The sequence below is a fragment of the Lepidochelys kempii genome, chromosome 1 (assembly GCF_965140285.1).
Source record: "Lepidochelys kempii isolate rLepKem1 chromosome 1, rLepKem1.hap1, whole genome shotgun sequence".
Taxonomy (NCBI): domain Eukaryota; kingdom Metazoa; phylum Chordata; order Testudines; family Cheloniidae; genus Lepidochelys; species Lepidochelys kempii.
Window position 1 is genome coordinate 274,330,989 of NC_136380.1, and position 25,789 is coordinate 274,356,777.

Below are 25,789 nucleotides of genomic sequence, written 5' to 3' on the forward strand. Positions count from 1 at the left end.
GGAGGGAATGGGAAGGACTGCTAATTGCCCCATACCCCCCCGAACCGGACCTAGGGCCACAATCTCCAGAGGAGTCAGATAATGGTGAGCCCCCTCTAGCAGAAATGCTCACATTTGAGCAGCAAGAACAGGCCCTCTGCTTAGTGAGGGCGTTCCCCAAGACATTCACCACTAAACCCAGGCGGACTACGCTCGCCTACCATGTGATCCAGAATGAACCCGAGGTGGTGTTCCGAGAGGCAACCCGGCCATTGCCCAGGCAAATGCGGGAGGCCGTAGAGGAGGAAGTCAAGGCGATGTTGGAGCTGGGTGTTACTGAGCACTCCCAGAGCAAGTGGTGGAGCCCCGTCATCCTCGTACCAAAGCCGGATGGGAGCCAGCGGTTTTGCATTGACTTCCGAAGGGTAAACGCCATTTCAAAGTTTGACGCCTATCCGATGCCCCGCGTCGATGAGCTCCTTGACCGGCTCGGAGAGGCCTGTTATATCACCACGCTAGATCTCACAAAGGGGTACTGGCAGATACCCTTGGATCCCAGGTCCAAGGAGAAGAAAGTGTTTGCCACCCCTTCAGGTCTGTACCATTTCACCTGGATGCCTTTTGGCCTCTATGGGGCCCCAGCAACCTTCCAGCGCTTGATGGGTCGGATTTTGCAACCACACACCAAGTACGCCGCGGCCTACTTGGACAATGTGGTCATCTATGGCAGCAACTGGGAAGAACATCTCAACCAAGTAACGGCTGTCCTCAGGGACCTCCGTGCAGCCAGGCTTAAGGCCAATCCAAAAAAATGCTGAATCGGGTGGGAGGAAACCACTTACCTGGGGTACACCTTGGGCCGGGGACAAGTACGTCCCGTCATCGGGAAAGTCCAAGCATTCCAGGAATATTGGGCACCGACCACGAAGAGACAGGTGCATCAATTCTTGGGCTTAGCTGATTATTACCGGCGGTTTGTACCCCCACTTCGCAAGCATTACTGCCCCTCTGACGGAGCTTCTGACCAAAGACAGCCCCCGCCGAGTGTGTTGGTCTTACGAATGTGAGAAGTATCAAACTATCGAACTATTAAAGAACGGCTGTGTAAGCGAGCGAGTACTCTTCAGCCCTGACTTTTGTCGTGACTTCATCGTTCAGACCGATGCCTCAGGGGTAGGGCTTGAGGCAGTCCTCTCACAGGAGGTGGATGGGGAGGAACACCCTATTGTTTACCTCAGTCGGAAGCTGTTCCCCAGAGAACGGAACTACTCTGTTGTGGAGAAAGAGGCCCTAGCAGTTAAGTGGATGGTCGATGCCCTCCGCTACTACCTCCTCCGGGCTCCCTTTATACTGGTTACAGACTGTGCACCCCTGAAGTGGCTGAATAAAATGAAGGACACAAATGCCAGGCTTATGCAGTGGTATCTAGCTGTGCAGCCCTATGCCTTCATGATTCACCATCGGGCGGGAAGGGACAACCCCAATGTGGACTTTCTATCCCGCCTCGGGAAGGGTGAGGACGCCGGCTTCGATGGTCGGGAGCTGGATTTGAGCGGTGGAGTATGTAGGGAGTCAGGGTGGCTTCCCTCTGAACTAGAGGGTAAAGAGCGACCCTGAGTGGGCGGGGCAAGACCAAGCTTACTCCAACCCCCAGAAGGGGAGGGGTGGAACAGGAAGTACAAAGGCCCTTAGCTCAGTCAGGGCAGCACCAGGGAGGGAGACAGAGACAGACTGCTGGCTGTTCCCTTCAGACCTTGCTGCCGAGCCAGGGGAGGCCCTGGACCAGGAGAAACCTGACCTGGAGGAAGGACTGGGGCTACCAGGACTGCCAGCTGCCGAGTACCCAGAGGAACTAGAGGAGCCAAGCAGTAACCCAGGCCAGCATGAGCCTGACATGGAGGGGGAGCTGGAGCTGCCAGCAGCTGAATACCCGGACGAGCTGGAGAGGCCAGAGGGACCCGCTCGAGAGACCAGGTAGGAAGTAGACCAGGGGCAGAACTGCACAGTGCGGTGGGTCTGTTTGGTCAGCGTGTTGCAGATGGCTCCTCGCTGACCCAGTGGCGGGACCCTGGGCTGGAACACAGTGGAGTTGGGTGGGCCTGAGTTTCCCTACCCTGACCAATTCGCCTTGGGTAGCAGAATCCTGACAACGCCACTGACTCTTGCCAGCACTCCCCTGCCTAAGGGGTGCGCTACAGACTCTTGCCAGTGCTCCCCCTGCCTGAGGGGCACGCCACTGACTCTGGCTGGTGCACATCCCTCTGTTAATTCCCTAGTGACAGAAAAGTGTGACCAAGGCGTGCCAGTGCGGCAGTAGCTCCCCATCGCCCCCCAGCGGCTTGGTGGACCAATTGAAACCTGTCACAATGTGCTCTCACCATGTCCTTATGCTGTGAGACAATATTACGACTGTCTTCCACATCAAGAAGGAGGAAGGAGCAGGATCCATCTCCCTGTGTGCAGAAACGGTCAGCTTGTGGAACTGGTGCATCAGCAACCAAATCTCCCCATCAGCAGCCTACCTTCCCGGAAATCAAAATATGCTCACAGATTCCCTCAGCAGAAATTTTGCAGTTGACCACAAGTGGGAACCTCATGACTCAGTACTATGCAGTATCTTTGATCTATGGGGAATCCCAACCAGGGATCTGTTCATCTTCATAACAAATAGCAAATGCATCACATACTGCTCAAGAGCCTTGGTTGCCACTTCCAAGGTGACGTTCTACTTCTCCCTTAGTCAGATCACCTGAACTACACATTTCCTCTGCTACTGCGCCTGCCACAACTTCTACACAAAGTCCGGCAGGACAGGGCTCGGATTAACCTGATCACCCTACTGGCCCAGACAGTTTTGCTTCCCAGATCTCCAGCGCTTGTCATCCACAGTTCTGATCATTCTCCCAGCGTTTCCCAAGCTCCCGACCCAGCAGAATGGCAAGATCAAGCACCCCAGTCTGCATTTGCTTCACATCAAGGCTTGGTTTTTGGATGAGCATTGACCTTAAAATGCTCATGTTCTGCAGCCATATGAGACATACTTTTAATAGTAGGAAGGATTCTACTAGACGAGGTTACCTGGCTAAGTGGAGTTGTTTTTCTTCTGGGGCACAGAAAAAGCAGAAATCCCTCTCATTTTAGATTATATCCTTTCTCTAAAGGCCTGTCCAGCTGGCAGAGATTAGTGTGTACCATCCTTCTTCTCAGGGTTACTCGGTCTTCACTCACCTATTGACCACCAGAGTTTGGAAGGGCCTGATCAGAACCTTTCCGCCTATTCATAAGCCTGCACCTCTATGCGGTTTGCATCTTGCTCTCTCAGCACTCACATGGCCACCCTTTGAAACCCTAGCTTCCTGCTCCGTATCCCTTCTCTCTGTGAAGGTCGCATTCCTTGTACCCATCACCTAAGCCAGAAGGGCTGGCGAGCTTGGAGTAATGATGTTGGATCTTCCTTACATTGTATTCCATAACAGTAAGGTTTTGTTACATTTACACTCCAAACTCACCCCCACAGTTGTTTCAGAATTTCACTTGAACCAGTTGATCCACTTACCTGTGTTCTTCCATAAACCACATACTTCCTCAGAGGATCAGAGACTCCACATCCTTGATGTCCAACAGGCCCTGGCGGTCTTTAATTTGTAATGAAAGAGGTGCCAGAGCTCAAGCAATTTTTTACATTCATAACTGATGCAGCAAGCCTAGAGGTGGGGTTCTATAAACTGCCAAGCTTAGAGGTGCCAGTGTTAACCCTGGCAAAAATTAAGCACTGGGCCTTGCTTGGCTTTTTACCTATACAGAACAAGACCAATCAGGAACTGCCCGAGACTATTTGTCACTATAACAGAAAGACTCGGGACAAGCAGTCTCCACCCAGAGGAGCGCCAAATGGCTCTCTGGCTGCATTCTACTTTATTCTCAACTATTGAACCTTCCCTTCCATCCCATGAGGTAACACCTCGTTCCACGGGAGCGCAAGCAGGGACCATGGTGTCACTTCAGGAGGTATCCTGCTTGATATCTGCAAAGTAGACATGTAGGGCTCCACTCATGCCTTTGCGAGACATTGTGGCCTAGTCCAGGACTCCTCTGCTAATGCCTTCTTTGGAACAGCTGTCCTTCTCTCAGCCCTACCGTCTTCATGCTCACACCCTCCTCCTACTTAAGTCACCTACAGAGGAATACAATAGGGACCATCACTCGAAGAAGTTGTTACTTACTTACCTGTAAAAACAGTAGATTCTTCAAGATGTGTGGTCCCTATCTTTATTCTACTACCTGCCCTCCTTCCCCATTGGTTTGAATCTCTGATTCATGGTGGAGAAGGAACTGGAGAGATGGTCAGTCTGCTCTGCCCTTTATCCCCTTGGTTGGAGGCACAGAGATGAGCCAGGGTGCTCGTTGGACCAAAAACACAATACTTCCAAATTCTCCAGTTCTGTGCACATAGTGTGCATGCATAACCCATAGTGGAATACAAATAGGGGCCACGCATCTCAAAGAAAGTACAGTTACAGGTAAATAACCTCCTCTTCTTTTTTTTTTTGTTTGGAAAATGTGCTCACTACAACTGAATGCAGTGGGTCAGCTGAAAGAAAAGAGGTTACTGCTTCTTTAAGGGCCCCCTCTGCAATTGGGATGGGGTGGAAATGTACCTGGACAGAGCTGGGAGGAACCGGGAGAGGCAGGACCAGATCAGGGACACTGCCCCTCCAGGTACCTGAGGGAGTTAGGGGTATTTATACCCGAGGCAATTCCAGAGAAGCCTGCTCACGCTCGCTCTCTCTCTCTCTCCCCCTTCCTCCCCAAACATGAGCTAGCAACACCTCTGGGACTAGAGTAGGACCACATTTTTCATGATCTGCTGAGGATGTTATGCTAGTAGCCATTTTGCTTTCAGGTCTGGGAAGGAACTTTTCCCACACTGCCAAATTTGCTGAGACGGGATAGTTTTATTATTATCTTTTTGTCTTTCCCACAGTAGGTCAGGGACCCAGTGGGGTAAGGAGTTTCAGACAACGTGTTGCCACTTACTCAGTAACGTGTGGCAGGTGTCCAGTGCAAGTACTTAGTAGAGAGGGGATGTAGTTCTCTGATGAAGTAGATTTAATGGAAAGCATCCTCTGAGGAAGCTAGGAAAGGGAGGGTTAGGTTTCCTAAAGTCTGGTACAGTGAGAAGACAACCCTCTTGCTTTTTCCAGCCCTCCGTTAAACCTCATATGAGGGGTGGGTGCTGAGGCCTCAGCAACAAGCTGGCTGGGACCAAATTGGGAAAGGGGAGGTCAGATGGCAGCCTCCTAAGTAGGTGGAAACAATTAAGGAAATAATGGTAACCTTCACTGTACAATTTATTGCCAGGTATTCCCAGATATGTTAAGTGAATAACATTGCGGCTTAATTAAACCATATCCGTTGCCTCTTGTCTGTCTTCCAGCATGGTCAGGACAATGACAATGCATCAAAATCAACACATTCCTGTGGAATAAGGCAGTTTTCTGAAGGAAACTTGCCTAGTTTTCTGCCAGCTCGCTTGGCAGCCTGCCTGGAGGGCTGCAGTAGAGCTGGGGTTCCCAGGGCTTCCAGTGTTTCGACCCACAGGGAGTCAGGAGCCTGGAAACTATGACAGACCCACTTCCCAAGCTCCTCCAGCTCCCAGGCTTCTATCTCCTCAGCAGCCACCATATGAGTTGCCATGGAGCTGGGATTCTCAGGGCTTCTGGAGCACTGACTCCTTTATTTTTTGAGAAATGTGAAATTTTCCATGAGTGGGAAATTCCAGTCCCCATGCAGCACTAGTATTATTGACCTCTCAAACTGGAAAATTCCTTGTAAAAGAGTTTCTGTAGAGGCAAGTGTCACTGGGAAATTTCTTTGATTTAGAAAACAATCAAACAGAAAAATGTTTTGATTCAGAAAGTAAAAGCCACATCATAGACCCTTTTGACAGGTTAAGTGAGGGGGTAGAAAAACAATAATTCTCCCACCCAGCCTTTGATGACGAGAAATAAGTTGAGAAATATCCATGTCCTTCTAGTCTTAGAAAATGCCTGCCTTATACAAAATTCCTGTCAATTAATTATCCAAATGTTGTAGAGCAGCAGCAGACAGGTTTCAGAGTAGCAGCCGTGTTAGTCTGTATTCGCAAAAAGAAAAGGAGTACTTGTGGCACCTTAGAGACTAACCAATTTATTTGAGCATAAGCTTAATCCGATGACGTGAGCTGTAGCTCACGAGAGCTTATGCTCAAATAAATTGGTTAGTCTCTAAGGTGCCACAAGTACTCCTTTTCTTTTTCCAAATGTTGTAGAATGTTTTTTGCTAGTAGAACTAAGTAGCAAAAAATATTTCAACAATGAAAGTTTGAGCAGAACTGAGCTCTGATTAGTTTATTTACTGGCATGTATTTCCATAAGCTATAAAAGTTTTGAACACAATAGTAGTAATATTTTATTGATTTTATAGAATTTACTGGATGCACTTCAGCTGGGTACGGATGAAACCAAAAAACTGCTTGCAGAAAACAGTAGAAAAATGACAGTCTTGAGAGTGAACGAACGGTCACTGACAAGGCAGTATACAACTTTACTTGAAATGGAGCGGCACCTTAGAAAAGAAAATGAGAAACAAAAGGCTGAACTAACAGCAGTGGAAACTGCAGTTGGAGAAAAGATTGGACACTTGCAGCGATTCAAGGTATGGCTTGTGTGGTATACCTTTTGTCTTAAAATTTCATTCATTTTGCATTGTACGGCATTCTGAAAGGTGAACACCAAGTTGGAAACATTTGTGAATTTTATTTATTTATTTAAGTTAAAATTGGCATTTTGGAGTCTCCTATTGCTAGTTTGATTGGAAAAAAGACATGATTGTGATTTTGGAAGAATAGAAGCACAATATCAGAGATTATTAAAGAGATTACACCTTTCCATAATACTGGTTGACCAGTCAGAAGAACTTTGCTATTTAGATGTTAAATATTTTAACATGTAAATAGCATGTTAATATGTATACAAGAAGATCTGTAATACAGCTTTCTCAGTATTCAAATTGGTATCAAAAAGGAAAACAGGTTTACAATGTCTAACATTGAATATCCTGCTCTGTTTCAGCCTGTGTTACTGTTCAGGCTCAGAAGTGCTTATTTCAGCTAATTATTTTAATTTTAAATACAATTTAAACATCATAAACTGTAAGAAGTGATTCTCAGTATTAAATCTTTAAAGATATGTTTGAGAGTACCAAAAATGATAAACTGGAGCTGACAAATGCAACTGAACCAGGAATAAGCAATCATGTGGTTATAAGAAAAATAAACACAGCACTGGGTATTGATATGTTACACCAACAGGTGATATATAAAATTAAGAATCAATGCTGGGATTTTAAAAAGGGAGAGATATAACATAACCCCTGTTCTGTCAGGCATAGTATTCAGCATCCTAGGCAAACTGCTAGATTTGCAATGGCATAACTGATATTGTTATAGTTCCATATTTAATTTATGTCTGTTCTCTGTGAGACAGTTTTCTGTTCTCTTTCGTTACAATAAATTGTTACTGAATTATTTTGAAATTTATCTCTTAAATAGAAAAAAAAGGGTGGGGACAGACCAGGTTCTAAAAGTAATAGTGAAATAATTGTCCTTACAAAACTATTTTTATATTAGTATTGGATGTATTTGGAAAAGAAGCAAGCATTGCTTTAGCTCTGTGTGTGTGTGTGTGTGTGTGTAAGTGTTTTAGGAGAATGGTAGCAATTTAAAAGCTTCAAGTATACAGTAAACCAATATAATATAATTATTTTCATAGGAACTGGCAAGCTTTAAGATTGCAGCTCTGCAAAAAGCTTTGGATGACAGTGTGCCTCTGTCTGAGCTAGAACTGTCTAATAAGCAGTATAATGAGTTAACTGTTAAATACAGGGATATGCTACAAAACGATAACTTGCTTGTCCAGAGAACAACTAACTTGGAGCACATGGAGGTAATGTTACTTGATACTCTTGACCCTTATGGAAATAACTGCATTTTGTTATGTTGAAGAAAGATATAAATATATAGGGCCAGATTGTCCCCCTTAGGTCCACTTAGGGTATGTCTGCAACTGCACCGCTGTAGCGCTTTTGTGTAGACACTCATTACAGCAATGGGAGGGGTTTTTCTGTTGCTGTAGTAAATCCACCTCCCCAGAATTCTTCCTTCAACCTAACACTGTCTAAATCGGGGCTTAGGTCAGCATAGCTACGTCACTAAGAGGTGTGGATTTTTCGTGCCCCTGAGAGATATAGCTATGCTGATGTAAGTTGCCACTGTAGACCTGCCCTAAGAAGAGGAGGGCACTGTAGCAGCTGTAACACCATGCCTTCTTCCCTTATCTCACTCCTATGGAAGTCCCATTGCTGGAGCTCCTCACAGTAAGAGATTCATATACATGGAAATATGTAATACAGCTTTTCTCAGTATTCAAAATGGTATCCAAGAAGAAAACAGGTTTATAATATTTGACATTGAATCTCCTGCTCTGTTACAGCCTGTGTCACTGTTCAAGCTCAGAAGTGCTGATTTCAGCTAACAATTTTAATTTTAAGTACACTTTAAACTTCATAAACTGTAAGAAGTGATTCTCAGCATTAAACCTTTAAAAATTGGAAGGAATTTAGTTATGCATTTTTATAAGATATGTTTGTGAGTACCAAAAATGATAAACTGGAGGTGACAAATGAAACTGCAACAGCAATAAGCAATCATGTGGCTATGAGAAAAGTATATGAGCTGGAGGGAGTGAAGTAAAAGAGCTGTCATATTCTGCTTAAGCACCAAAGTGATAAGCAATTTTAGAAAGACCTGAGAGAGACAGTGAGTGAGTGAGTTAGGGCAGCGGTGGCCAGTCTGTGGCTCCAGAGCCACATGCTGCTCTTCAGAAGTTAATAGGCGGCTCCTTGTATAGGCACCGACTCCGGGGCTGGAGCTACAGGTACCAACTTTCCAATGTGCCAGGGGGTGCTCACCGCTCAACCCCTGGCTCTGCCACAGCCCCTGCCCCACTCCACTTCTTCCTGTGCCCTCCCCTGAGCCTGCCATGCCCTCACTCTTCTCCCTCCCTCCCCAGAGCCTCCTGCACACTACAAAACAGCTGATCGGGAGGTGCAGGGAGGGGGGGGAGTCGCTGATTGGCGGGGCTGCCGATGGGTAGGAGGCACTGGGAGCGGGGTCGGGGAGCTGATGGGGGACTGATGATGTATTACTGTGGCTCTCTGGCAATGTACATTGGTAAATTCTGGCTCCTTCTCAGGCTCAGGTTGGCCACCCCTGGTTCAGGGACTCAGAGCAAAATCTAGGCAGGAAAGCAAGAAATTGTAAAGGTTTCCTTTCTGTAATTGTTACTGAGCAATCAAAGGGAACTCAGCCACTGTCTGTCTTGTTGGTAAAGAGATGACTTTAATAGGTATAGTCCCTGTTTTTCAAATGAAGCTCCTGGTGTCTTTCAAACTTTTTTTTTTGAAAAACACCTGAAATGTCCTGTTTTTTCATTTTGCCAATCAAAACATTTGGGTTTTTAGTAACTGTAAATTGTTTTAAATCATGCTGGTATACAAAATATAACTAAATCTTTGTTTACCAGGAACGCTCCAGTGGTAATATAGTTTAGTGTGATCAGTAGTGTTTGGGGACATGAGAAAAGTGGAATGTGTATAGGCAACCAAAGCTATGCTTTTTCCCAAAGGATGTTAATGACTCTTATCCAATGTTTCATGATAAATTCAAACACTGAGTTATTGGAAACAATCTCCTCCTGCTCCATGGAACAAGAACAACAACACATGCCTGAATCAGAAGCTGGCAGTAATGATACCAGCATATATATTTTTCAAATGTACTTTTGAGAAATAGCCATTCAAAACGATAACGCTGTAAAAATGTTACAGCAAAAATGACCTACGTTTTGATTTAGAAAATATGGTCACAGTGGGATATAGAGATCAATGAAACTGCCCCTATTCCTGCAGTGGGGGCTCTCTTCAAAAATCCATGCTCTCTCCTTCCATTTAATCCCACCAGAGGGGCTAGTTCAAGGAGATCCTCATGAGGTAAAACTCTTTGTAATGACCCTGTCCACAGATTTTTCTGAGGGTGATGACAATTTAGCCCACAAGTGCTAGGTAGCCAGTTACTCCAGACATTGTTTTCAAGCTGTTGAATGTATAATTGGTAACTGCCAAATGTGTGTTTCCCTAAGATATGTTGGGGGTTTTTTTACTGAGAGAAAAGTTTACTTATTTTGCTTATCCCAGTAATTTGAAAGGTCTGAAACTAAGAAGCAGTTCTCAGCATGAACAGATTGTGTGAAATGTGTTTGAAAACTAAGCCAATTAAAATAAGAGTATTTTAAAACAAAACAGTTGACAATCCTTTCCTCCTTTTTTGTTTCTTTTGGAATTAATTATGAACATTTAAAGCAACATAAAGATCCTATTTGTTGTACTGGTTTAAAGTATTCGTTTCAGCCATCATTTGGTCTGGGGGAGAGGGAACATTTTAAAATACCAATAAAGGGTTTTGGTTTTGGTTTTTAAGTCTTGGGTATCGTGTACCTAGTATTCTATAACAAAAAAGGTTAATCTTTGAGTTTAACGTTTTATTGATAAAAATGCATGGTAAATAGAAGCATACAACATATACGGGCCAAAGACAAACATTTTGATTATTGTATAAGAACTGGATACGATAGGCTGTTCTATTATGGGTTAATAGTTTATGCCAAACCATAATATTTTAACCATCAACCACATTACTCTTGTATTGCTCTTTTATTTTGTCTCTGCCATATAGAGTGAGAATACATCCTTGAAGGAACAGATAAATTCATTAAATAAAGAACTTGAAATCACAAAAGAAAAACTTCACACTGTAGAACAAGCTTGGGACCAAACAACTAAGTTGGGCAAGTATAAAAGCTATTTCATATCAGTAAAAACATACAGTATGTCCTTTGAAAAACTAATTTTTTATAAAGGTTGAAAACAAAATACCTTTAGGAAACTTTCTATTAAATTATAATGTATTTCCCTCATTTCCTCTTCATTCAGAGGTTAAGAAAATTTTAATGCAAAAACCTTACTCAGGTTTAGGATATTTTAGTCTTTTAGAGAACCTCTTGGTTGGTGTTTACCAAATAGAATAGACTTTTACTGTTTAGTTAGGTTAGCTATACTATTATTTTGTTAAAGCTTGAAACCCAGAAAACATTTTTAACAATGCTTTTTTTCACTGCCTTGTTGGCAAATGGACTTGGTGAGGTGGCCAGTTCTGGCTTTTCTTCCCCTTTGATAGTATGCTTCCAGGGCAGATACATTCTGACCCAGCAGCTGCTGAACCACCTGGTTCTCTCACAGTGGAATTGCTGGCCTTCAGTGGTGTCAACAGCTTTCAGTCACCCTCCCTTCAAGTGGGATTAAGGATTGGGACTTTTTAGGTGACCTCTGTTGAATCTGATTCAGAGGCCCTGGGTCCTGATTGGAACATCAGTCAAGTAACCAGACAAGTGGTTTGCAGGACAGTGGTTTCTTCTGCCTGGATTTATAAATTACAACATTCTACTTTCATGTTCTCAATAACTGTAACATTGTGTGAGTCAAACTTACTTCCCAGATTTCTCTCTTATGTAGTCATCTTTTCTACCCTTGTTTGTTCACTTAGCGTTTTGTTCATTTTCTGCCAGTTATTTGCTAGTTGAGTAACTAAAAATGATGCATCCGATGAAGTGAGCTGTAGCTCACGAAAGCTTATGCTCAAATAAATTGGTTAGTCTCTAAGGTGCCACAAGTACTCCTTTTCTTTTTGCGAATACAGACTAACACGGCTGTTACTCTGAAACCTGTAAAAATGAGAGGTTACATTGAAAATGATTATACAGTCTAATTGATGATGGTTGCTGTTGTGACTGTTATGTTAATTACAAAGTGAAATCCCATGCTTTCATATGGATGTAATTCATAATGTGTAAAAATGCTGAAAATGGCTGAGAACTTAAAAATTGGACAGTAGCAGACAGCAAATCCCAGTGATGATTGAACCTGTGGTACGCCTACACCTTGAATACTGCGTAAAGTTCCGGTCACCCTATATCAAAAAAGATATATTAGAATTGGAAAAGGTACAGAGAAGGGCAACAAAATGACTCAGGGTATGGAACAGCTTCCAGATGAGGAGAAATTAAAAAGAATGGGACTGGTCATCTTGGAAAAGAGATGACTAAAGGGGAATATGACAGAGGTCTATAAAATCATGAATGGTGTGGAGAAAGTAAATAAGGAAGTGTCATTTACACCTTCACATAACACAAGAAACACAGGTTACCCAATGAAATTAATAGACAGCAATTTAAAATAAACAAAAGGAAGTACTTCTTCACACATGTAGAACTCGTTGCCAGGGGATGTTGTGAAGGCCAAAAGTATAATTGGGTTCAGTAAAGAATTAGAAAAGTTCCTGAAGGATAGGTCCATCAATGGCTATTAGGCAAGATGGTTAGGGATGCAATCCTGTGATCTGGGTGTCCCTAGCCTCTGACTGTCAGAAGTTGGGACCTGATGGGTCTCTCAATAATTACCCTGTTCTATTCATTCCCTCTGAGGCACCTGGCATTGGCAGCTGTTGGAAGACAGGATACTGGGCTAGATGGACCATTGGTCTGACCCAGTATGGCTATTTTTAGATTCTTTTGTTCTAGTCTAAACAAAAAGAGCTCTCAACCATGCTTGTAGCTCTTTCCATCATTTTACACGGACTCAACGAATATTCTAGACTTCAGAGTGACACAGACTGTGTGATAATCCTGGAATCTTCTTACATAGCTAATGTTTTCTTAAAAATGGATAAGATTTTTTTAGATTTCTGATGTGTGATGAGGGAGGACTAGTTAAATGCCTAGCTCTTCCAATTCCAAAAATTGTTTAGGTGTTCTGGTTCCTTATAGAGATAAATCAAAAGTACCTGTGCTACTTTAAGAAGTTGCATTGTTGTTTTTCTAATTTGAAAACCTTGTTAAGCCTAATTAAAATATTATTGAACATAGGGGGTGACAATGCCATGGACAAGGCCACAAAAGCAATTACCAACAGTGAGATTGTTTCTATTTCTAAGAAAATCACTGTGCTGGAAATGAAGGAACTAAATGAAAGACAGAGAGCTGAACACTCGCAACGAATGTATGAACACTTAAGAAATACTTTAAAGCAAGTGGAAGAACGTAACTTTGAACTGGAAACAAAGTTTGCTGAGGTATAAAGAGATGTAATTATATAATTTGTCAATTACATCCTAGAAATGCACTTTGAGCTTTTTGTGTGTTGCTCTGTTAGATACCTACCTTTGGTGCCATTTTTGATAGATAGGTTTACTTACCGAAATGTAGCTGCTTGTGAATAGATTTTTGCTTGAAGAGATATATTTAATATGTAATATATTAATTTGTCAGTAATTTATTTCTGAACTTAGTTATTCACTATAAAATTAATGCTGGTATACTATGACTCGCACAGAGTGGGTATATTGCAAAACCTTGTTAGTTCCTTGGCAACCAGATTTTTGCAAAGATTACAGTTCTTGATCTTTCTGTTCCCAAGTTCTAACTGATTATAAACTGGTTTCTGCTATTTTTTCCATGATCATCAGTGACTGTCATGGTCTTGCATACATTTCGGACCTTGTTGGCTTTTGCATCCTCCTCCACCCTTTCTTCCCCACAAAATAATGCTATCTTGACTCTCTCACAAGCCTTCTGTGTCCTTTTCTACGTTGTGTCTTATGCTTGAAATGTTGTCTGCAGGGCTGTCTGCTGTGCTGCTTCAGGCCCTGCAGAAATCTGTCTTGGCCCAAAGCTTATTTGATTTCCAAAAGTGACTAGTGACCTTGGGTGCTTCAATTTTTGGTGCCCAATTTGAGACTTCTTCAAGGGGCCTGATTTTCAGAAAACCTTGAGCACTAACTCTCCTAAGTTCTGGCCCTTTTGAGAAGGGGGGTTCCAAAGAGGATGGAGCTCGGCTGTTCTCAGTGGTGGCAGATGACAGAACAAGGAGCAATGGTCTCAAGTTGCAGTGCGGGAGGTCTAGGTTGGATATTAGAAAAAAATACTTCACTAGGAGGGTGGTGAAGCTCTGGAATGGGTTACCTAGGGAGGTGGTGGAATCTCCATCCTTAGAGGTTTTTAAGGCCTGGCTTGACAAAGCCCTGGCTGAGATGATTTAGTTGGGGTTGGTCCTGCTTTGAGCAGAGGGTTGGACTAGAGTATCTCCTGAGGTCTCTTCCAACCCTATTATTTTATGATTTTATGTCTCGAATTGAGCGACAAAAATGACTAGTCACATTATTAATAATAGTCACATTATTGTGAAAATGCTGGCTAGTAATGGTAATATAAATACACTGCTCAGTGAGTCTTATTATTTGTAGTACCAGCCCCTTTGTCCTAGGGATTGTGCAAACATATAACAAAGCTAATCCCTGTCTTGAAGAGTTTATAGTCCAAGTATTGTTCCATTTTTCTACCCCATTTTATAGTTAGTTTTTTGCTTTCACTGTTTCAAGAAACTGAAAATATTGGTTTTCATTTAGAATACTTTGTTGTATGGATGCCTACAGAGCTACTCTGACGTGCATGTAATGTTGTAAGGAAGAAGTTGGATGTTTCAGAGTAGAACAAAAGAAAACCAAAGGAAGAAACTGAGAGGAAACAGTTTCACTAAATACAACTTCACAACATTTTGTGCTGACTAAAAATATATTGTATGCCTATTCCAAATACGTTTAGCAAATATACTGGTTTTTTTTTTAGCTTACTAAAATCAACCTCGAGGCACAAAAGGTGGAACAGACATTAAGAGATGAACTGACAAACAGTGTGAGTAAAGCAATAAGTGGTGCGGATAGACGAAAAATCATGGAGCTAGAGAAGAGTGAAATGGAGCTGAAGATTGAGGTATCAAAGTAAGTGCAGAAGTACCAAATTTAGTATTACAGTATGTTTGGAAGTATTCCATAATTTGACTTATACAGATATATGTTACTTCTACATTAACAGTAAAACAATTTTCATCTGTCTTTATATATTCTATACCTGGAATTTCAGATGAAGCATTACATAAAGGATCTGATTTAGAAGAACACTGATTCTGATGGCACTTAAGCAAATGCTTATGTGCTGTCCTGAATAGGTATGAATGTGAGCAGGTGCTCAAATGCTTTCGTGCATAAGGTTCTTAATTAGATACAACTTTTTGTGTTTATTAAAATATTTCAAAAAATTAGCAAAACAATATTTTGTTCCATTTGTTGAATCCTTATCAAGTGTATAGAAAACTGGTGAAAATACTGCGGGAAAACAAAAATATTAATTTTTGGAAGATCCATTGATATTTCATTGAGAAATTTTTTTAAAAAGTATTTTGAAAGAATCCTGCTTATACAAAGTATTTAAAATATCATTACCTAAGTGTTGTTATATTTGCCCCAAAACAAGATCTTTGAATTGATCTTCTCCCATATGTGCCCTTCTGAAAGTTGTCATCTGACATAACAAATAGCTTTTTTTCATAAGAATGTCTGCAGTAGAAAATAGCAGAGGAAGTGACATGAAAACAAATATGATATACTCTGTAAAATAAATAGTTTCTAAATAAATTTTTCTTACATAATATTAGGTTTTTGTTTTTGCAGGAAAAGAAAATTATTGGTTTTGTTGTGGAAGATACACTTAAGACTTTCGTGTAGCAAAATCTCCAAAAGTTAAAAGCAAATCTGCAATGCCATATAATTGCAGAGATTATAAAGATGCTACAAGATATTTATAGTTCATCTTTCTGACTTCACAAGATTATGAATTGAAATACTAACCTTTGTGGCCTAGAAATATAAATGTGACTGTGAACAGTGGTCTCTCTGTGTAAACTGTCTATACCCCGTCCAGTACACCTCTCTACTGGGCTTTTTTTTTTTTTTTTCTGTTCTGTATAGAGCAACTATAAACTTTTGTAAAGACATTTTTAATAAGATGCTTGTAACGGGTCTGCTCCTGTACTCTTGAAGTCAATTGGGATGTTTGCCATTGACGTAAATAGTGAAACTGAAGAATCAGATCAATAAACCTCTTATTTCCAAAATAGGCATGAGAAGAGATTAGCAGGAGCTTTAATAACGGGGACAGTATCCAAATTACTGATCCATACTTGTATATGAGAGGGGAAAAGATCTGGAAATGCTGAAAAATATGTTAACTTTAAATCTCCTAATATGAGGGAGAGATGCCTTTAACACCTCTCTTCAGGATCTTTTGTGTAGTAGAGCTTAACATTTTATTGGTAAAGGAACTTGGACACCATTTTAGCTTGAAGGATTATTTAATATTTTAAATTGGGATAGTATTCTTGTTTCCCTCCACTAGGTTAAGGGAGCTTTCTGATATTGCCAAAATGCAAGTTGCAGCTCTGGAGGCACGGCAGCAATCCAGAGAGAAGGAAGTGGAATCCCTTCGAATGCAAGTTTTAGACTATCAGGTATGGTCAGTACTTCCTTGCTTTGTTAAGACTTTTTATAGTTAACTGATGTGTTTTGGGAGGGAGGGTTAGGGATAGAATATTTTAATATTAGGTTATGAAAGTACTTGCATGATATTTTGGAGAAATATTATTTTTAAAATCTGTATTTGAAAAGACAATATTTTTTTTTTATTATTATTATTATTTTGGCTGAAGTAATACTGAACAAAACATGAATTGATATGAGGCCAGATGCTGCTCCCATTTATGCCCAAAGGAGTTTTGCCATTAACTTCATTGGGAGTATGATAGGTGTTGTAATGTGGTAATAACTTACAGTTCATGTTGTTAGGGGGCTTATTCCTTCACCCACTTACTTCCCTGGTCCTTCTCGCATGAACAGAGAGCAACAATACCCGAAGTCCAAAGGTGCAAACAATTCGATGTTTATTGGGGTGAACTTCCAGCAAGCATGATTCCAGTTTCCTTCCTTAGTATCCTCCTTCCCAGCTCTGACACCACAGAGCCTTACACCTGTGTCCCTGTTCCCATTCCTACCCTTAGCCAAACATGATTCCAACTTCCTTACTCCCATTCCCTGTTCCCATTTCCCCCTTTAGCAAAACATGATTCCAATTTTCTTACCCCCATTCCCTGTTCCCATCTCCCTTACCCACATGCCCATGCCCACCCACCCCCACCCCCTTCCTCATTGACTACAGATTATATAGTAAAACTTGAGTTCTGCTTAGCTATACCTTAACCAATCATTTTCCTGAAATTTAACTAACCAATCCTAACATATTGTAACATGATTATGTAACCAATTATATCCCACCACCTTAATTAGTTTACACCCAGCAAAATTAATTATACAGCAGACAGAAACAATCACAGAACCAGACAGAGATTATACAGACAAACAATAGCAAAGTGGGAACTACAATGACAAGACAACACAGAAGTGAGGATTTCACATCCCAGCTATTGATAAGTGAGTTCTTGCCAGACAGGATGCTATCAAACTAAGTTTCCTTTTACATTTTCTAGGCACTTCCCTTTCTCTGGAGGTGATAGGAATACAATCCTATCCTGATAGTGCCTAACAGCCCAATAGCACCTTATTTCAATGTGACTAGTTTGGAATGTGAGGATGTGACCGTTCGCTTCCCAGCTTATGGCTGCCTCTGCTGCTTAGCCAAAGGCCTTAGCCTAAGAACAGGGCCTCAGACTGTCACAGTAAGAGAAGGCCCTTACACCGGCAGACAGTGATTTTGAGTCTTTCTTTTATACCTCTATCACTAGCCACGTGATAAGAATACACCTAAATTCTTAGAGTACAGGCCTTTGCAGACAGGCCTGAATATCTATATCCTAACACATATAAATACGTTTAATTTTCAACAAATGATTTTATATTTTAAAAAATGTCTGTTATATATTTTGGTGCTTAGGCACAGTCAGATGAAAAGGCACTTATTGCAAAATTACACCAGCATATCGTAGCTCTTCAGATTAGTGAGACCACTGCTGTGGGCAAGCTAGAAGCACTTACAATGAAACTGCAAAAGATGGAGATTTATAATCTACGCCTAGAACAGAAGCTTGACGACAAAGAGCAGGGATTATACTACGCCCGACTAGAAGGGAGAAATAGAGCCAAACATCTACGCCAGACTGTGCAATCTCTGCGACGACAGTTTAGTGGTGCTCTGCCATTGACACAACAGGAGAAATTCTCTAAAACCATGATTCAGCTACAGAACGACAAACTAAAAGTCATGGAAGAAGTCCAGCATGCCCAGGAAGAGCGTCGAAACATAGAGAACAGAGCAATGGAGATGGAATTAAAAGTAAAAGGTTTAGAAGAGTTAATAGGCACATTGAAAGATACAAGAGGAGCCCAAAAGGTTTGACATTTTATAGCTTTTAGTAATCATTAATTTTACATATGTTTAATTTAAAACTTTAATCTACTGTATACTCAAAATTTCTGCTTTAATATGTGCCTTCATGATTTCAGAATATGCAGTATTGTAACATCAATTTGTTTTGTTCTTTAAAGAAAGGATAATGGCCAGCTTTACTACTTGATATATAAGACCCTGTCTACACTTACTGGTAGATTGGCACTGTTGCGATCGATGCAGCGGTGTCAATTTAGCAGGTCTGGGGAATACCTGCTAAATCGATTGCAGAGCACTCTCTGGTTGACTCCCGTACTCCATCTCTCCAAGAAGAGTAAGGGAAGTCAGTGGCAGAGCGTCTCCTGTAGACCCAACGTGGTGTAGACACCTCAGTAAGTTTACCTAAGCTACGTCGACCTCAGTTACGTTATTCTTGTAATTTAAGTAGCATAACTTGAGTCAACTTGACGTGGTAGTGTAGAGCAGCCCATAATCTAAGCAGAGTCAGACTTGGTTTTTCTTTTGATTGAAGGCCTCTAAAGCAAATTTAAATGCTGTAGGAAGTGGTATTAGAGATTCAATACAGTATGAAATAGTAAGCACTGTGCTACCCGCTTTTGGCACAAGTCCCAGCTACTTTTGGCCATTAAAAAGCCCATGTCACTTTTTTTTTTTTTTTTTTTGGTAAGAGTAGGGATGTTAAGTCAGGCATCCTGGACAAATCGTTATTTGGGTAATTATATTTTTCCTTTTCTAGATAGTTACCTTTGAACTGAATAAGACAGTCTCATTTTCTGTCCTAACTATTGTATAGTATTGCATTCTCTATTTAAAGACATTTGTATTACAATGGTGGGTAAAGTGCCCTTGGTATATTTAGTTTTCAATCAGTCTGTAAAGTTTTTTGAGCATTTTGGGATCTATGTTGTTATACCAATAAAATAAAAACCAGCAGGATCTTGTTAAAGGGGATAAGACAAAATGTCACATTTATTGTGAATACAAAAAGAATCATAGTAGGCAGCCAGTTATAGCTGTTATATTTCATTCAGTTTCACATTCATTCACACGTTCGTTCATACACACACACAGGTTCTGCAGATGCTGTATAAAGAAAAGGAGTACTTGTGGCACCTTAGAGATTAACCAATTTATTTGAGCATGAGCTTTCGTGAGCTACAGCTCACTTCATCGAGTGAGCTGTAGCTCACGAAAGCTCATGCTCAAATAAATTGGTTAGTCTCTAAGGTGCCACAAGTACTCCTTTTCTTTTTGCGAATACAGACTAACACGGCTGTTACTCTGAAACCTGTCAAGATGCTGTATAGTTATCAGTCCTGAATGTAGCTTGAGTTCATGGCTTGGGTTCATAGCTTGTGGCGGCTAACTGGCCAGGAAAGCCAGGCACAAGGAAGAGCTGGGTCTCTGTTGGGCATGCACTGATGCCCTTCCATGTTGGCAGCAGAATGTTACCCTTCAAAGTCTTCCATCTCACCCATCCTTTTTGTAGGCTTTAGTTTAAATCCAGAGTCTATAGGTCTTGCTGTGTCACGCTGGCTCTGGGTTTGGCATCATTGATCACCCATCAATTGCAGACATGACTTTCAGCCTAGGACCTGGCTTTAATGTTTCTTCAATTGTACTTTTGTTCTTTTCTTTTGGGGGTGGGCTCCTCTTACTTTGTCAGGGCTGTTGTCTGCATCTTCGACCGTTGGGTGTTTACACTTTATTTCATCAGGACAGGCTGGGGCTGGAGGTTGATTCCATCATTCATACATACCTCATTCACACATCTAAACTAAACTAATAAGATTACAGCAGGGTTTTGCAAAAATGAAGGTTGCAGCAAGCTTTTACAAAATGAAGCGAGCATTTTAAAATGGAGTTTGGGACAAGTTAAAATGGAATTAGAGTTACAATATGGACAAGTGTAAGGAATGGCAAACAGTGAACAGAAGTTACAATGTTGAAACAGTGTAAGTTTCAGCAATTTAAGCAGCAATTGGATTGACAGTGAAACTCAATTAGCCAGTTATTGGGGTAACTGGTTTTATAAATGAATGTTGTTTCATTCATAAACTTTGCTCATGAAGTTATATTAATAAAGTGAAAAATTAAAAACAATTTAATTGATCAGTTCTACAATGCCAAGTGATAGATATTGCTACTATTAGTATATATATATATAGTTGAATGTTATAGTTCGTTATATGCAACTTTTCTGGGTTGTTTTGCAAACTTAGTTTCACTTTGGAAAAGACATCCAAATTCCCTAAATGCTATTTTTATCTGATTAAGATGATATTGATAATGAACTGTACGAACTGTTGTTATTTATCAGGTAATTGAGTGGCATATGAAAATGGAAGAACTTCGTCTCCAGGACCTTAAACTGAATCGAGAGTTAGTCAAACAAAAAGAAGAGATGAAATATTTGAATAATATCATTTCTGAATATGAGCGTACAATCAGCAGTCTGGAAGAAGAAATTGTACAGCAGAGCAAGGTATAAAATTCTACATGATGTAAAAATAACAATATATTTTCTGTTTTATTTAATGATTTTTAAAATTCTTTTGTTACATTTAAAAAACTCATAACTTACATGTACAAGATGTATGATACTTAAATGTCTGTTTTCCCAGGCTGTTACAGTTAAAGATGTATTGCCGTCACTGGCACATTGGAATTGCTTTCAAATTCTCTAAAGTAGGGGTGAAATCCTTGCCCTGTTGAAGTGAATATTAATGTTCTCATTGACATCAGCGGGTCAGGATTTCAATGTAGATCTCTTTAATCAAACTTTTTTTTATAGTTTTTTGAAGAGCGGCAGATGGCTTGGGATCAGAGAGAAGTAGAGTTAGAACGTCAACTAGACATATATGACTGTCAGCAAAATGAAATACTTAGTACTGCTCGAAAGGTACCTATACTGATTTATTTTAAATAAATTAATAAGTGTGCTGATAGACTTGTCAGAGAAATAATGTTCATATCTGTCTTTTCTGTGCAGCTTGAAGAGGCTACAGGTTCAGTTCCAGATCCTAGTTTGCCCCTTGCACAGCAGCTTGAGCTAGCTTTGAGGAAAATTAGGGAGCACGTTCGAACAATCCTAGAAACTCGGGCAACCTGCAACTTATTAGAAGAGGTAATTGGATGTATATACACTGTATTAATAAATTTGGTATGTAAATACATTGTGCTGTGAAAATTCCACACAGTGAAATACAAATTATAATTGTATTGGTGTGTAGTGTGTCTAATAATCCCAAGTAGGGAAAATAGAATACAAAGCCATTTTTTGATTTATAATTCGATTTAGACATATTCTGACACATTTCTTTTTTTAAGCATAATATTTCTATAAGATTAGTAATAATTTCCTTTGTTGTAGAAACTCAAAGAGAAAGAAACTGCACTGTGGAAAGCAGAACAAAATGTTCTAACAAGGGACAGAGTTATAAATGAACTAAAGCTTCGATTACCTGTAACCGCAGAAAGAGAGAAGATAATAGCTGAGCTAGGTCGAAAAGAAGATGATCCAGAATACCACCATGCCCTGAAAGTTGCCCACCAAACCATTACAAATATGCAAGCAAGACTAAATCAAAAGGAGGAAGTGTTGAAGAAGTATCAGCATCTCCTTGCAAAAGCTAGAGAGGTATATACACTTTTTGTGTTATCTTGTATTATATATATATATTTTAAGAGTTTAAGTTAATTTTTTGCCTAGTCTTTCTTTCAGTGAAGGCATGGCAAAATTCCCATTGACTTCAGTAGGAGCAGAACAGGACCTTCATTATGAATTTCTCATTGCACAAAGTTCAGGTTTTCTTAACCTCTTGTATTTAAAAATTTATTTATGTAAAAAATTTCTGATTGTTCTCCTTTGGAATTTCTTTAATATGAGAGGCCTAGGAAGCAAAGTCTGCAGTGATAGATGCATGAAATTAACCAATAGTATAATTCTACATTTTGGTTGTTTTTCATGCACTTTCCTTGAAAAAAATACAGAATTCTGTGCTGTAGGGGATCATTATGGCCCAGATCATGCAGCAAGCTTGGCATGGGTAGACTGTTGCACAGGTCTCATTGTAGGATTGTGACCTGTGGCTGCAGTCATGAAAACATTTTATTCATTAGCTATATAAGAACTTTAAAAAAATTATTTAAGATGAATTTAAAGTTTGTTAAAGATGCCAGTTTGATGAGGAAATGAGGTGAATAAATAGAGGAGGGAAAAGACCAGAAACGGTGAAGAGAATGACAGTATTAAAGGAGATGGTAGAGAGAACAATCAGGAAAGGCAGGAATAGATTCTTTGGGGAGTATAATAGCATTGAAAACAGTATAAAAAGAAGGCAGAGAGGCAAACATGCTCAAAGCCTTCCTTGAGATTCCATGAGTCTTGTTCCTTAGTCAGACCCACAATCAGTGACTCCTGCATGACCATATCAATTTGTTAAATACTCCTTGGTCTGCCTGACTGAATAAGAAAAGGAGTACTTGTGGCATCTTAGAGACTAACCAATTTATTTGAGCATGAGCTTTCGTGAGCTACAGCTCACTTCATCGGATGCATACCGTGGATACTGCAGCAGACTTTATATACACACAGAGATCATAAAGTCTGCTGCAGTATCCACGGTATGCATCCGATGAAGTGAGCTGTAGCTCACGAAAGCTCATGCTCAAATAAATTGGTTAGTCTCTAAGGTGCCACAAGTACTCCTTTTCTTTTTGTGAATACAGACTAACAAGGCTGTTACTCTGAAACCTGACTGAATAAGGAGTGTCCTATGATTGATGTGCTGCCTATGTACACAACACTAGTGAGAGTACAGAATGTTACAAACTCCAAGCTTTGTCTTGCCGTTTGAGAATTAAAGAAGGGAAAATTGTCTCTTTCTGGGTATTTGCACACTTCCAGAAAAATGTAATACTATGACTTAAATCTGAACATACTGAGAGGCTTAATTTAACATTGCATTCATGTAGTTTTGGTCAGTTACTTTTTTTTTTTCTCTCCTAGAAAAATTTGCCAGGATAATGAAATTACTTTAACTCCTTAGTGCTTATATTTGCTTGCCAGTGATGGGATTTCCTCAACTCAGATTCTATTTCAAAGACTCAAGTAATTAGCATGGAAAGTTCAGCAGTTCCATGGATTTCTGGAGTATCATGCATGTATACATGAAATAAGAAAATGTGTTCATTTTGTGCTAATAGGAGCAAGAGGAAATCGCAAAGAAACATGAAGACCACCTCCAGGTTCTACATCAGAAGCTAGATTTGCAAGCTGATAATTCACTTAATAAATTCAAACAAACTGCTTTGGTAGGTTTGTTTGGGATGGGGGATTGTTTTGTTCAGTATTGTATATTTGTTTGTATGTTTTGTTTTTTGTAAATTTTGAAAATTATGTTAATCCTCCATACCAGAGGAGCAGTTTTTCAGTTCAAGATAGTATAAACAGGAAGATAAATGAGTAAGACTATCATTACACTATTATTGTATGAAGATGAAATTGAAAGAATTTGAGAAAGATGAGTAAGGAAATAAGGGTCAATCAACACATTTGGTACTTGTGTATATAAGTGCATAATTCAACGTGTCCTATTCTATAGAGAGCCCATGGGGAGGTTGATGTCTTCCATTTTCTCTCTCCTTTTTTAATATTCTACAGGAGCGTTTCTGAAGTTGGGGTCCACGGACCCCTGGGGGTCCACAAGGGTATTCCAGGGCATCTGCGGGCCTCACTGCTCAACTCCTCCCCCTTCCTCCCTCCCTCCCTCCCTCAACTGCTCCTCTCCCCTCCCCCCCCAGCAGCTCCTGCACGCCGGGGAACAGCTATTCAGCGACATGCAGGAGGCTCTGGAAAGGAGGAGTGGGGATGGAGCACACTCTGGGGAGGGGAAAGAAAGAGGCAGGGAAGAGGAGGGGCAAGGATGGAGCTGGGAGAGCGAAGAGGTGCGGTGGGGCATTGGGGGAAGGGGTGGAGTGGGGGCGGAGCCTAGGGTGGGGAGCTTGGGAGTCTGTGAAAAGTTTTAAATCAAAATGGGGGCCCTTGGGTTGCTAAAGTTTGAGAACCGCTGTCCTACAGTAAATAAAATAAGCTCCATCCTAATTGAAGGTTTGCTTTTGACACTGTTTCTCAAAGACTGACCACCTATATTTAACCAGTTATATAACTATTCTTCAGATACAGAGACCATTTACCAACGTTCAGTGTGACTAACATATGGGTACAGTGTTGAGTCACATCACTGGTTATAAAATATAGTGTAAATGTTGCTGCTTGGTTATGTTTGGGATCAAATTTAACATAATGAAATAATTGCAGCACTTTGCTGTATAAGATGTAGAATATTTAATATGAATGATTTTTCTGTTTTTATAGGAGTTAATGAAAAAACCTTCTTTATCAGTTCCCACCAACAAACATTTCATTCGTCTGGCTGAGATGGAACAAACAGTAGCAGAACAGGACAACTCTATTGCTTTACTTCTAGGCAGATTAAAGAAAACATCATTTGATTTGGAGAAACAAAAACAACTTACTTTATTAAAAATCAGAGAGTTTGAAAGCATCAAGGCTCAGTAAGTGTTTAGATATACAATTATTACAATTCAGATAATAATTAGATTAGACCAATCAGCTACAAGTCTAAAATTTATTCCTGTGTCATTAAGACCATTTATTGAATTAGAATCACAGAAGATTAGAGTAGGAAGAGACCTCAGGAGATCATCTAGTCCAGCGCTTCTCAACCAGGGATCCATGAGCCCTTTCAGGGGGACTGCGGAGCCCCGGGGCTGAAGCTGGCAGCCCTCCAGCCCCAGCTGGGAGCAGCATGGGGTTGAAGCCAGCAAACCTCTTCCCCCACACCCACAAGCCAGGAGCAGCGGGGGACTGAAGCTGGGAGCCCCAGTGCCCCCACCCCCAACAAGTGTAACTTGAAAATATTTATTTTATGGGTTGTTATCAAGGCTATCATATGAAAATTGTTGTTTAGAATATGTAGTGGTCAATTATAAATGTTGCATTTGTCCCCTTATTGAACACTTCCTTTTTAATTGAATTTTTTGGTGCACTGAACATAGTTTTTTGAACTGTCAAAAATATTTTCTTGTATATCTTAAACAACGTATTGAGCTTGCTATGCAACGGAGATGAAAGTCATGAAAATTTAGCCCAAATGATACGTTTAAGAAAAGGAAATTATCTAATCTTGCGTGCTTTACTCATGTGAGTAGTCCCACTGGTGCTGTGCATTCGATCACTGTTTGGTATTAATTCAGGAAGTGGAACCACAATAATTCTCTAATTTCACTTTTAGTTGATTTTTTTTAATTGGATTATGTAGACA

General features: G+C 40.6%; 1 protein-coding gene across 7 annotated transcripts in view; it reads left to right on the plus strand.

The window, feature by feature from the left end:
- The window catches only part of CEP290 (centrosomal protein 290), a 122,584-nt gene that overhangs the window by 69,527 nt on the left and 27,268 nt on the right, over window positions 1–25,789 (plus strand). For 6 of the 7 annotated variants that reach the window (XR_012156724.2, XM_073327590.2, XM_073327592.2 and 3 more), the window contains 13 exons: window positions 6,445–6,675; window positions 7,791–7,964; window positions 10,811–10,922; window positions 13,056–13,261; window positions 14,814–14,965; window positions 16,419–16,530; window positions 17,967–18,422; window positions 20,761–20,925; window positions 21,235–21,342; window positions 21,433–21,567; window positions 21,814–22,080; window positions 23,649–23,756; window positions 24,820–25,019. Coding sequence is in view for 6 of the 7 variants with exons in the window: in XM_073327590.2 (XP_073183691.2) it covers window positions 6,445–6,675; window positions 7,791–7,964; window positions 10,811–10,922; window positions 13,056–13,261; window positions 14,814–14,965; window positions 16,419–16,530; window positions 17,967–18,422; window positions 20,761–20,925; window positions 21,235–21,342; window positions 21,433–21,567; window positions 21,814–22,080; window positions 23,649–23,756; window positions 24,820–25,019 (2,426 nt within the window). In the remaining variant the exon portion in view is untranslated. The remainder of the gene's footprint in view (window positions 1–6,444; window positions 6,676–7,790; window positions 7,965–10,810; window positions 10,923–13,055; window positions 13,262–14,813; window positions 14,966–16,418; window positions 16,531–17,966; window positions 18,423–20,760; window positions 20,926–21,234; window positions 21,343–21,432; window positions 21,568–21,813; window positions 22,081–23,648; window positions 23,757–24,819; window positions 25,020–25,789) is intronic. The other variant, XM_073327594.2, reaches the window with a different exon arrangement.